The sequence below is a fragment of the Mercenaria mercenaria genome, chromosome 14 (assembly GCF_021730395.1).
Source record: "Mercenaria mercenaria strain notata chromosome 14, MADL_Memer_1, whole genome shotgun sequence".
NCBI classification, from domain to species: domain Eukaryota; kingdom Metazoa; phylum Mollusca; class Bivalvia; order Venerida; family Veneridae; genus Mercenaria; species Mercenaria mercenaria.
The window spans coordinates 61,599,833-61,610,764 of NC_069374.1; the positions used below are offsets into that span (position 1 = coordinate 61,599,833).

The 10,932-nt window shown below is 35.8% G+C and overlaps 1 protein-coding gene across 1 annotated transcript; it reads left to right on the top strand.

The window, feature by feature from the left end:
- Positions 1–8,979: 8,979 nt before the first annotated feature.
- Positions 8,980–10,709, top strand: LOC128548215 (uncharacterized). Its single transcript, XM_053522667.1, has 2 exons — positions 8,980–9,332; positions 10,688–10,709. Exons 1-2 carry the CDS (start codon positions 8,980–8,982, stop codon positions 10,707–10,709), a joined length of 375 nt encoding a protein of 124 aa, XP_053378642.1.
- Positions 10,710–10,932: the final 223 nt, after the last annotated feature.

Below are 10,932 nucleotides of genomic sequence, written 5' to 3' on the forward strand. Positions count from 1 at the left end.
GTCTTTGTACAAAAGTTTGTTAACTGACCGATACATTGATGTTTTCTTCTTCTTCTTCTTCTTAAAACTGCATAGAACAGTATTTTAGCTTAGGATAACTTAAATACTTTTAAATATGTATGTATGTTTATCTTGTTTAATTAATACATTTTGCATTTATGAATTTTGTTAACGTGGAATGCATTATTTTTGTATGCGTATTTGTTAGTATTTTTGCAGTTTTTCCGTGAAGCACTTTTGAACGTGAACATGTGCATGAAAAGAGTGCTATATAAATGTTATTATTATTATTATTATTATTATGCACTGAATAATCAAAACAAACTAAGTCATTTAAATGATGAAATTTGGAAGAATAAGTCAGGTCACTCCTCGAGCAACTGGCTTGTCAATATAATCTTGTAGAGCTAGGGTTAGTTAGCCGGACAAGTCTGTATCTAAAAAAGATTATCTGTTCTGAAGTCTTTATCTCACTCTGTCCCTCTGGTCAGATCGCCCTGTGTTTGTTCTAGTAGAGGATGAATTTCGCGCCCTGTGTGGCTGCGTTTGCTATATGTAAAGCGCCTTTGAACGTGTTTATCATGAAAAGGGCGCTATATAAATCTGGTATAATAATAAATAATAATAATAATATTCCCGGCATCACATTCATTACTTCAACCTTACCTTCTATCAGAACTGTTATATTTCGATATTTCAGATAGTTCACTACGACATTTAATTTGTGTTAGTGAACTGTTTATTATAAGTTTCAGCTTGGGTGGTTCCAATAGTCCCACATTAACTGCTTTGGGTATTGTTTAATCACCCATTTGATATAGTGCTTGCTTTTAAATTTTATCTTTTGACAGTTTCTGTGATATACAGGCTCCACAACCTCGAATTCCCTCTCTTAATTCCAGTTTGTTTAGTTATGCTCATTGTTCTGTCGTTTAGGGAAAAGCCATAATTTTAACTGGGGACCATACTCCGCATTTCATGAAATTGCACTCTGTGTATCAATGAAGTTTCCGTGTGTACCCCCGAACGAATACTTCTTCGGATGACTCTTAATTTATCCCCCCGCCAAAGGCAAAGGTGATATTAGAAATGCTCTCCGTCCGTGCGTCCGTCCGTGCGTCCGCAACGATCTTTTCCGGAGCATAACTCCAAAAGTACTGGAGGGATATTCTTCAAACTTCATACACTGATAGACCACATTGGGAGGAAGTGCAGTGTGCAAGAACAATAACTCTACCTTGCCTACTTTTTGAGTTATTCCCCTTTATCATATTTTCTTTAAAAAAATTGTCCGCAGCATATCTTTTCCATGCATGGAGGGATTTTGATATATCTTGGCACAAATGTTCACCACTACGAGGCGGAGTGTCAAGCGCAAGAACCAGGTCCCTAGTTCTAAGGTCAAGGTCACACTAAGAGGTCAATGGATACATGAATGAAAACCTTGTCCGGAGCACTTCTTCTTCATGCATAGAGGGATTTTGATATAACTTGGCACAAATGTTCACCACCACAAGACAGAGTGTCATGCGCAAGATCCAGGTCCCTATGTCTAAGGTCAAGGTCACACTTAGAGGCCAAAAGTCAGATACAAGAATGACTTTGTCCGAAGCATTTCTTCTTCATGCATGGAGGGATTTTGATGTAACTTGGCACAATTATACATCATCATGAGACGAAGTGTCATGCGCAGTTCCCTTCTTTAGAATTACTTCCCTTTGTTGTTACTTTAAATGGCTTTTATTGTAACTTTTTCATTACTAGTCGTAGGGAAAAATCGAGACCCCTTTTCAGTAGTGCAACATGCATGCTACATCCAATTTTGAGGTGTATTTTGACCAATCTCTACCTTGTAAAGATTTTTGTGTGGACTTACAATTGTTTTTTGTTTTTTTTTAAGATTAACTTCCATTAGTTGTTACTATAAATAACTTATGTTGTAACATTTTTATAATTGACCACAGGAAAAAAACAAGACCACTTTACTGTGGTAAAACCTGGATGTTACTTTCCAATTTTAGGTGTATTTTAAGACATCTCTACCTGGTAAGGAGTTTTTGTGGACTTAGAAAAACAAAAGACTTACAATGATTACTAAACAACCACAAAATTAAAATTCCATTTGCAAATACAGCTGCTAGAGTAAAGAAATTTGCTGTGACGGGCATATATTGTGACATTCTGGCACTCTTGTTCCCTGTTAGCTTTCCATTCCTTCTTTTTACAGTAGCCATATAGAAAAACATCATACAGCTATACTGTTCATGAAAATTAATAAAATTTAGCAGTAAACCACCTCACCACTGAATAATTCTTTCTTCCACATCTTTAAAACCCCTGATGTGGACCACAACTAAACGGTTTTTCAAAGCTTCTCCCAAAATGAATACTTTCAGACACTAACTTGCCAGGAACTTTAGCCTTCAATTATAATATGCCCGGCGGGGGGATTGGCCATGTCTAACATGGCTCTTGTTATAAATAGTATTTACCACATGTATAAATGTTGAGTTTTGCTCAACCCGGGGCTAGAGAGCGTAGACGGTAGCTTGCATTTCAAATACCGTCAATGAACGGCTCCTGCAACATTTTCATTTATGTCGTGTTGGGTTAACTGCGGTTTTCCACTTGTCATATTTCATTTATCATCTCATTTACAGCTTAGAACACCAACCCTGTTCACAATTTTATCCTGACCTGAACTGACCTTAAGATAGATCTTCACGTTCGGGTTAATGTTTTTTCTTCAATGTAGAATTTGATTAAAGCCTGAATTTTTAAACTTTCTTACATACTAAGAAAATTCGGCAAATAAGAAAGATATGTCATGTGCTCGATGTTTTGCTAAATTGTTTTGAAAAAAAAAAACGACCATGCACAAGTTTTCATAATGAGTGTCTATGGGTAAATCGCAAGACTGATAACATTTTTGCGAATAGATTTTTTTCACATCATAAATTTTAATGAAACTTCTCAAAGTTTTAAATAAACATATGGCCTGTAACATGGTAAAATGAAATGTGTAGGTTCGCGTGTTTGTTTTATAGGTAGGTATTTGCCCATTATTAAAGAGATCCACGCATTTCAAGCAGATTTAAAGACATATTTCGGAATTATTTAAAGTGTAATATGTTTAAATATCATATTTCAACTTTAGAAAGATAGGACCGTTGACGTTTTGATAAATTTGCTGACCGGTTGCAATTAATTCATTACATGATTTTCATGGCGGTACGCCAACTTCAGACTTTTATCTAAGATTTCCGGATAAATGACTTCCGGTTTATCAAACGTGCAGAACAACCTTCCATGATTACAATAAATTTTTAGAGATGCGTGCAATTCATAGCATTGTAAGCTATCTTTTTCATCATTGACCCAAAAGGTCCCTTAGGCTTTAATTTGCGCGAATAGTAACCAATCAAGACATTTTACATGTATCTTAGGATTTTATGGTACATTGACAACAGATTTAACTACTGACAACATATACATAATGTACATTTGAGAACATTCCTATTGTACCTTCTGTGTCACGTTGCAGGTTCTTTCCATATGAGATTGACTCAGAATAGGGAGGTAGAATATTTCACTTTTATTTTGAACATATCATTTAGAATGACCTATTGCTCTGAAAAAATAAGAATTAACTTATTTGATTTGATTTGATTAACTTTTTTTTGAAATGATTAAATATAACTACTGACAACATTTACCTAATTTACATTTAAGAACATTCCTATTGCACCTTCTGTGTCACGTTGCATTGCTTTCCATAAAAGACTGACTCAGAATATGGAGGTAGAATATTTCACTTTTATTTTGAACATATCATTTAGAATGACCTATTGCTCTGAAAAGAAAAGAATAAACTTATTTGATTTGATTAAATGTGCTCTTGCAGGTAACGTCATAGGCATAAAAACATTTCTGTTTCCATTATCAAAACACGAAACACTCTAGAAATATTTACATTCTGGTTACTTACATTCGAATATGTTCAGTTTTGTGATCTTGATTCTAGTTGGTTATGATATAAAAGTGGCAAAGACTTTCAATCAAACCGAATCTGCTAGGTAGCATTCCATACTTCCAAAGGATCTTCTTACAGATTTTATTATTTAAATTATTTTTTCTACTTGTGTCTGTCATATCATATACAGTCATCAACCAGTTGAACTTTTAAATACATAGAATCACATGTATTATAACCGCAGTTCCAATTATCATAAATATCGCTACCTTGGTTGCCTGTAATGTGGATAAGGTCTTCTAAATGGCGGTTGACTTTGCCGCCGCGTTGTCTTTTGTGTCATCCCCAAACATCGTGGACTCCATTGTGCAGGTGGGAAAGTTTTCCCAAGTTTTGTTTGGTCTATGTGAACCCTGTCTCATACTGTCGTGCATTTGGGCCAGCTTCCTAACATGTCTAACCTACATTGTGTCGAAATTATCGCTAAACCTTTCACCAGTCTGCATTTTAGTAGACTGATAACAACCAGTGACCACATTTACTAGTATTGCATTTGAGATTAAACTCAAAATGTACTGGATGTGTTCAACTATTTGTATTCCTTTGTTCAGTCTTCATGCTAAGAACGCTGTTGGGTTTGAAACAGCAGCAGGTGTCAGGACTGAATCAGTTGGTCTATATCCGTACATAGTGTATTCAGAACGGAGATCCCGTGCGATCGGAAAAAAGATTAATGGCGACATATACCAAACTGTTAGACAAGATCTAATTGTCACAAAAAGACATGTCGCCAGTCCGAGTTCCGCGACTGGACCAATCTATGAGTCATCAAAATGGCGGCCAAGTTAGGAAATATAGAGTTTTCCATCTTACATTATGTGTGTAACGTAATAACAATATTGAAGTATATAAACAATTTAATAATGTGAAATAATAGAATATATCTTACCCCACCCACTTTATTTCAGCAGATTATTTTTTGTTGAATATATTTGTTTGATACATGCTATACCATCAACATATACGGATATAATCATATTCTAGTAGTGCTGTAGCTGTTTATGTGTGTTTTATGTCTCTGCTACACATAAACACTGTACCAATATGCTGACTCACCATTCGTATCGCGTTGAACTCTACAACGCCTTTTAACATTCGCACTGAATCAAATGCAATGATTAGAATTCCTACCTTTGTTCTAACGTTTCTTTGCCGATAGATATGTTTTATTTTGATAGAAACATTTCTAAAGAAAGGATTGATAGTTTCCACAGGATCTCAAAACTTTACTGAGTAATAATGGAGTCTTTAAACAATAAACTTTCCATAGTATATAGTTTGGATTGTTACCTTCATATTAAAACATGTCGGTCATTTTAGCCCAGTCAGTGAGAAGGAAACTTTTCATGATGGGTATCACGATTGTGTAATGAATCATTTACCATATTCTGGCATTCTGAGAACTCCTGAAAGTTCTGTGATAATTTTGCCAATTATCAAGGGCTGGCACAACATTTAACAATATTTTTGGAGAATTTTCATAACAGTTCTACGACAGATTTCTTACTGTCAAAGGTGTCTTTCTTGAAATCACATTTGTCTTTCAGCAAAGAAGATATGACGACCATTCACAAAGATTCTCGGAATATAGACAACCTAATTAGAGAATTGTTATTAGTAGCTATTTGATTCTAATCTTATATAACCCATGTAAGAAGTATTTTAGTTCTATACTTCTTGGTCTTTAAAGTATCATAAACCGGCTGCAACCTGTAAATGTTATTAGTTATAACCACGAAAAGTTGCAATAGGATTGTGGATGTATGCGTACATGTAAGGGTCGATTATGTGACGAGTTGAGAACGTGACTGTCCTTGACATGTTCAAATTGTCATTTTTGATTTCCGCTGAAGGACCCAGAATCAACCAACGTAGATAACATGCAATGAAATAGGTATGGACTTCTAAATAAGATCTTGATTATCATGGTCCTGTAAGTACCAGCCTGAGGGATGAGTATCATTTCCCCCTAAAAAATAGCTTAAGAGGAATGCTCTTGTATGCTAACCTTTCCTTCCAAAAACTGAATTGCTATATATTCGTTTCATCGATAGTAGTTTGGCATATTTTGTGTTTATTGCCAAATTTAGACGTATTTGAAATATTGTAAGACGTTTTTTCGCCGTTTGTAATTTTTACCCACAGAGCGTTGGCCTCTTGCAACCACCAATATTTGCTATTGCCACTCTTGACAAAAACAAACAAGTTTTTTTCTAAGCCCTAAGGGGACGTTTTATATTACGAGGCCGGTGTCCATCTGTCCGTCCGTCCGTAAGCAATTCCATGTCCTCTCTGTAACTCTTAAACCCTTCGAAGGATTCCGAAGAAATTTACACAAGTGTTCACAAATATGACTCACTCTTGTTTCGTGTCCGCTCTGTAACTCTTGAAGGATTTTAAAGACACTTGTCACAGATGTTTACCACATCGAAACGACATGCATAGTGTATGCTTCGGATGGCTGACTTCAAGGTCTAGGCCACACTTATGGGTCATATGTCATACCCTATATTGCTCCGCATTGCGGTGCTCTTGTTTTCTAAAAAGAATTATTATAACACTTCTAGTTAGCACTAGGACGTTTGTTAATTGTCAGTCACACTCGACTCTATTGCTATTGCAACAATAATCGTTTCGTATCTGATTTTAGCGCGATCAGTTGTGTCCCTACTGACGCTGTTTTATCACGATCTCTTTACCAAGATGCAAAATCAGTCTATGTCAGAGAAATTGCGATCATCATTTAACTTAACCCTATACTCCACAGATACGCATTTTATCGCGTATGCCTGTTCCTCCATAGATACGCACTTTATCGCGTTTGCCTGTTCCCCCATAGATACGCAGTTTATCGCATAAGCCTGTTTCTCCATGAATACGCATTTTATCGCTGTCATAGTTTAAATGCAAAAAATTAATTAAATACATCGGCAATAAATCCCACAAAAACATATTTGTGAAGATTAAACTGTCTACAAAAATGATTTCAGAAAATCATGTGGTTAAAACTGAAAGTTATCGGCAATTTACACTTTTAAATCAGATGGTATTTTCCGAAAATCACATTGACTTTACATGCGTCAATAAAGTTATTGATGGAAAATTACCGGGGAATTTTTCCACAGCTTTCTAAATTTAACTTTTACCTTGGGTCATTATATGGAAATTAAGTAGGACAGATCATTTTCTGAAAATATCGTAACTATTTTTAGCAGGTGTAGTTACACAGGTGACCTCGGCCTAAGAATATGTCATCTAGTTTGCATTCTAACTTACACGTGTAGTGAGAAAAATGTTTGGATTTAGTCAGTAATAAAGATGTGATTTCTCTTTTTTTTTGTAACTATAACAACCATAATGAAATGTTGTGAAATCCATAGAGCACGCGTCGGCATTTTGGGATTTATGCTTATTGACCTCGATCTCTTTGAAGCATGTGTATTGTGCACTGTTATCAAAATAGACCAATTAGGGTGTTAGTCGGCACTGTTTTGATAATGAAGATCAACAATGTTTTTAAGTAAGTGTTTTTACAAGCTGATTAGATTATCTTTGATCAATGCTTCTTATCAAAACTAATTAATTAAAATTTTATGGCCCATGAACACCTGCAAGATTGATTCCAGTGCAGATTTCAATTGATTGGTTATTGCATTTTATTTGTTTTAGCCAATGAAATTAAATAAAACAATATAGCACGCCCATTGTTTTGGTTCCTTTCTTATTTCAAAAAATTAATAAGTCCTTAGTTCGTGTGAGAACACCCTGAGAGTTAGATCGTTATCAATAATAATCTTAATATATCACCATGGTACATTTATTTGATAGTGATTCTGGTGATGAGTCTAATTTTTCTGGCTTTGGTGAGTCAGATATTGAGGTGCCTGTTGAGCATGCGTCTGATAGTGATACTGACTCAGATGATGAGCCTGCCCGGACAGATGGGTGGACTCCAAACTTCACCAACCTGAGGGTGCGTTTTCAATTTCTAATGAAACAAACAACTATACCGCAATGGCTCTATTTTTGCATTTGGCAGACAAAAAATAAAATAAAAAAAAAATAGACTAAACAAACTGAAATAAAAATATTTTACTTTCATAATAAAAATATTTTATTTTTGATATAAAATAAATAAAACAACCAGAGGCAATAAGTTTATTATTTCCCTTTCTTTTTTCAGTTTGATGACTTTGTGGAGCAATCTGGGTCCAATCTTCCAGATGGATTCGACCGTTAGCATGCCACGCCTCTGGATTACGTTTGGCTGATGTTTCCGATAGACCTGATACGGAAGCTGGTAGAGTACACAAACTCCTATGCCATATGAAAGATGACAGAACAGGGTGCTGTAGATGACAAGTGGGATGAGGTTACCGAGCCCGAAATGAGAGCCTTCCTGGGTATTAACATCCTGATGGGCATCAGTCAGCTACCTGAAGCAGACATGTACTGGTCTTCAGATCCATTTATAGGAAACGCCGGTTTTCAGCAAGCCATGACATGTAACCGTTTCCAGAAGATAACACAGTACTTTCATGCATCAAATCGAGCTGCTGAACCACGACGCGGTGGACCAGGTCATGACAAACTGTACGAGGTTCGAGAAATCATCCGTGCAGTATCAGACGCATTTTTGAGGGGTTACACCTTATGTCGGGAGGTTTCGGTGGATGAGGCAATGATAAAGTTTTCTGGTCGATAAGCCTTCCGACAACATATGCCAGCTAAACCTATCAAGAGGGGTATGAAAGTCTGGATGCTTTGCGATGCCAAGTCTGCCTACCTTTCAAAATTTGATGTTTATCTGGGTCGACAAGAGAACCGTACGGAACATGGCTTAGGATACAACGTGGTGATGAAGTTGACAGAACATCTTCGAAACACATTTCGTTGGTTTTTTTTTCGACAACTACTTTACCAGTCTGCCACTACTTCAACGCCTCATGGACTTCGGTCTTTATGCATGCGGGACTGTCAGAGTGAACAGAGTTGGCTTCCCTAAAGATCTGAAGAAACCAAGAGATGTGAGAAACCGAGGAGAGTCTAAGGTTCTTCAGTACGGTGACACCAACCTTACAGCCACTGTTTGGAAGGATAAGCGATTGGTTCATCACCTGTCAACTCTAAGTGATTCGAGAGACACCAGGGATGCGCAAAGAAGAGTCGGAAGAAAAGTTCTCTGTCTTCACCAGCCACATACAGTGTTTGCATACAACCAGTTCATGGGTGGTGTGGATCTCCATGATCAGTTCCGGATGAAATACAATGTTGGTCGATGTTCTAAGAAGTGGTGGAGGTATCTTTTCTAGTTTTGCCTGAACTGCGCCATAGTAAATACCTACATCATAGAGCTGCATCCACTCGGATTACAAAGAAGAAGCGTTACTCCCAACTGGACTTCAGGCAGGAATTGTTCCGTGCATTGATCGGCGGCTACTCCAAGCGAAAGAGGTCTGTGGGCGATGTTGATAGACCTGTACTTCTGGAAGAGAACATTCATGGCCATGTTAATAGCCGACTTCCAGGTCAAAGAACCACTTGTAAATACCACAAACGATACTTGAATCAGAGGAAGGAAACTGTGTATGGTTGTACTATTTGTAACGTTCATCTGTGTAAGGACGGTTGCCATGCCCATTTTTCACAACCGAAACCTGAAGGCAGCATAACTTCTAAACATGGAAATTATTTAAAACTCAGAAACTGAAAAAATGTGATATTTTATGATATATTATTCGTTGCTTTTGGACTCTTATCACTGTGGAAATTATTTTGACTTTGGTAAAAAGAAAGAAAAACTGATAAAAAAAACTTTCGTGGTAGCCATAAGCCACCTGACGAGTCCTTTGGCGGGGACGAAAAAGTTTCTTTTTATACAGTACAAACAAAAGTCATAATTATAAAACAAGAAAAGAATATATTGTTATCGATAATATGATACATGTACAAATAAATTTGATTTCTGCCTCAAGTGTTTTTACTTTTGTTTTTAAAATTGAAAAGCCCTTTATATATAACTTTCTGGCTTTCCATTTATCTTGATGCAATACAAAAAAAAACATTTATGACAGAAATAATATTTAATTTCTGTATAATTACTGTTTGTGCAAAAACTTAGGCTGAAATTAATTATTTACATACGCAAAATGGCTAAAATATCAAATGAAATAGTAAAGTCTTAGGTTTAAAGCCTTCTATCTTGGTAAATATTTGTCATAAAATTATGACATTTATACCATCAGAAAGAAAATTTAATTCTAAAAAAATTTATATTGGTCACTAAATGGTTAAAATATGTCTTCATGGTGTAATATTGATTTAAATAACACAGGTATAAATTTTGCATATTTTTCCAATAACCTGTATGGAGATAGTAAACAGATAATGGTATTGAGTGTATTGGTTATCAAAAATCAGTACTGTTACATCTATATGGATCTGATAAGGCTAAATAGGCTAAGTGTATATGAGGTATTGGGTTAATAAATGCATTCTCGAATTGTAGAAAAGGCTGTTGCATATTAAGCACTAGGGCACATCTTACCACAGTATGTTTGATATATCATACCCGTACATAGTTTCATATCGTGCAAAGTTGTGCTATTGGAGCTTAGTGTTGTTGTGAGCAGACATTTTGATACATATTTACAGGTATAAACTAATACAGAGATAAACTAATACAGAGAAGATATATACGAACATATGTTAAAACAATGACAAGAAAATGATAGAAGCAAATTTATTGTTGAGTTTCATACAGCGGTTTAAATATTTCATGGTTAAAGGGTTTAGCGACTACACATCAATTTAAATGGGGGGTTAATAGTGTCAAAACAACAGCAACGAAAAGGAGAAAGTAACTTATAAAATGTCAAAGATAAATTAGATATAAATAT

Coding starts and splice junctions, on each gene's coding strand:
- LOC128548215 (XM_053522667.1), top strand. CDS start 8,980: ATGGACTTCGGTCTTTATGCATGCGGGACTGTCAGAGTGAACAGAGTT. Junction 9,333..10,687: donor TGTTCTAAGAAGTGGTGGAG/GTATCTTTTCTA, acceptor ACATATTTACAG/GTATAAACTAATACAGAGAT.